This window comes from Nuphar pumila, chromosome 9, assembly GCF_984573655.1.
Source record: "Nuphar pumila chromosome 9, dmNupPumi1.hap1.1, whole genome shotgun sequence".
Classification (NCBI taxonomy): Eukaryota; Viridiplantae; Streptophyta; class Magnoliopsida; order Nymphaeales; family Nymphaeaceae; genus Nuphar; species Nuphar pumila.
Window position 1 is genome coordinate 93,098,897 of NC_143257.1, and position 1,591 is coordinate 93,100,487.

At 39.2% G+C, this 1,591-nt stretch overlaps 1 protein-coding gene across 1 annotated transcript; it reads right to left on the reverse strand.

Moving 5' to 3' along the window:
* Positions 1–506: 506 nt before the first annotated feature.
* LOC149828706 (HVA22-like protein k) lies at positions 507–989 on the reverse strand. Its single transcript, XM_090017120.1, has one exon. The coding sequence runs from the start codon at positions 987–989 to the stop codon at positions 507–509; it is 483 nt and encodes a 160-aa protein (XP_089873246.1).
* Positions 990–1,591: the final 602 nt, after the last annotated feature.

Consider the following 1,591-nt stretch of genomic DNA (forward strand, 5'->3'; position numbering starts at 1 on the left):
TGAGTTGCCATGGAAGACACAGGGAAATTAATGAATATGCGCAGTAAATGAAATGCTATATGTATGGACAAATGCAATAAAGTTGCAGGGGATTGGCCATGATAGGTACAACAATGATATGAAAGACGGCTTTGGGGATAGCAAATGAATGGAGGTGCAACAAATGACTGTCTCAAGATAACGATGGTTGTGTGTGCAGTAAATGCATAACAGGTGATGAATATATAGGGAGATAACTGATAATGCTGAGATCAAAATGTCCAGGTATAGACGTGGCAATGGATATATAACAACGAATAATGTGCACCGTGGTATATCGATTTGAGGCACTACAAAGATGCAATGGCTGATTGGAATTAAATCAAATCATGTTAGATGAAGATACTGAACATATGCTATATAATGAAGTAAACTGTGTATGGGAAAAAGATATGTGATATGGTGCTGAATCTGAAGTATATGAAGAAACTAGTGTTATGCCAAGGGCCAAAATATGAATATACAGACTAGTATACTGCAAATATAGACCTCTGCAACATGACCCTTAGAAATTGGAATTCTTTTTGGTGGGAAGTGACAAATTTGCCCATTTCATCATAGATTAAACCCACTGCTTGGTCGAGTTTAGCTTGATGCTTTAGTAGAAATGGACGCAGATACCTCATATACAAATGCCTTGCACTTTCAATGGATGGTAGTTGAAGCCAAACATGAAATGCAAACTTCATGTGATAGTACAAGGAGAACCAGGAGATTATTTTGTCTGTAAACATTTCTGCAAGGCTGAATGATCCATATACTGCCCAATAAGACAGCCACTTCTCTTGTTCCTTGTGATCATTCCTTTCTATGGCCTTGAATGTGGAGTATACAAACAAAGCAACTCCAACTGAACAACAAGTTGTTCGAATGACAATGTTAGAGCCAAGTGGGCACAGTAGTAACCGCAACCCAACCTCGCTAGAAACTGCAGATCCCAGAAGAGCCATTTGACAGGAAATGTGTGCGGGGAAAGGCCTAAAATGCCAATGCAGGTGAGTCTAAAGCAAGAAGTAACAACAGGCTAAATTACAGAAAATCTGCAATAGCAGTTTCTGAGACAGTTAAAATCATATGTTGTTTCACCTCATTTGAGTTACTGCAACTCAAATCTACCTAATAGCTCAAAACAGTCAGCTATGGATGCTGATAACTACCTTCAAACATACTATTAATCGATATTAATACAGCCCTTCAAATGTATATAGAATGATAGCAGATCCAATATCAGCATCTTGGAGCTTAGTAGTTAACCAAAACACAAAAAAAAAACTATAGTCAATCGTGTACTGAATATTCAACAGTAAGAACCAGATTACCTAAAACGTACAGAGGAAATGCCTCTCACGCTGAATATCCTTGTATATCCTTTGTTCCAAATGACCTGCAGAAAGCAGATTGGAGGTCGATTTTTGTTGTTTGGCTGAAAGGAATGGGGAAAGGAGCATGTTGTGTTCTCTGCGTCGAATGCTCCTTGTATCCAACAAGCAAGGATCGATTCCCTGCTGCTGAGCTGAAGGAGATGGACCGCAGTCTGCTGGATCCTCTGCAC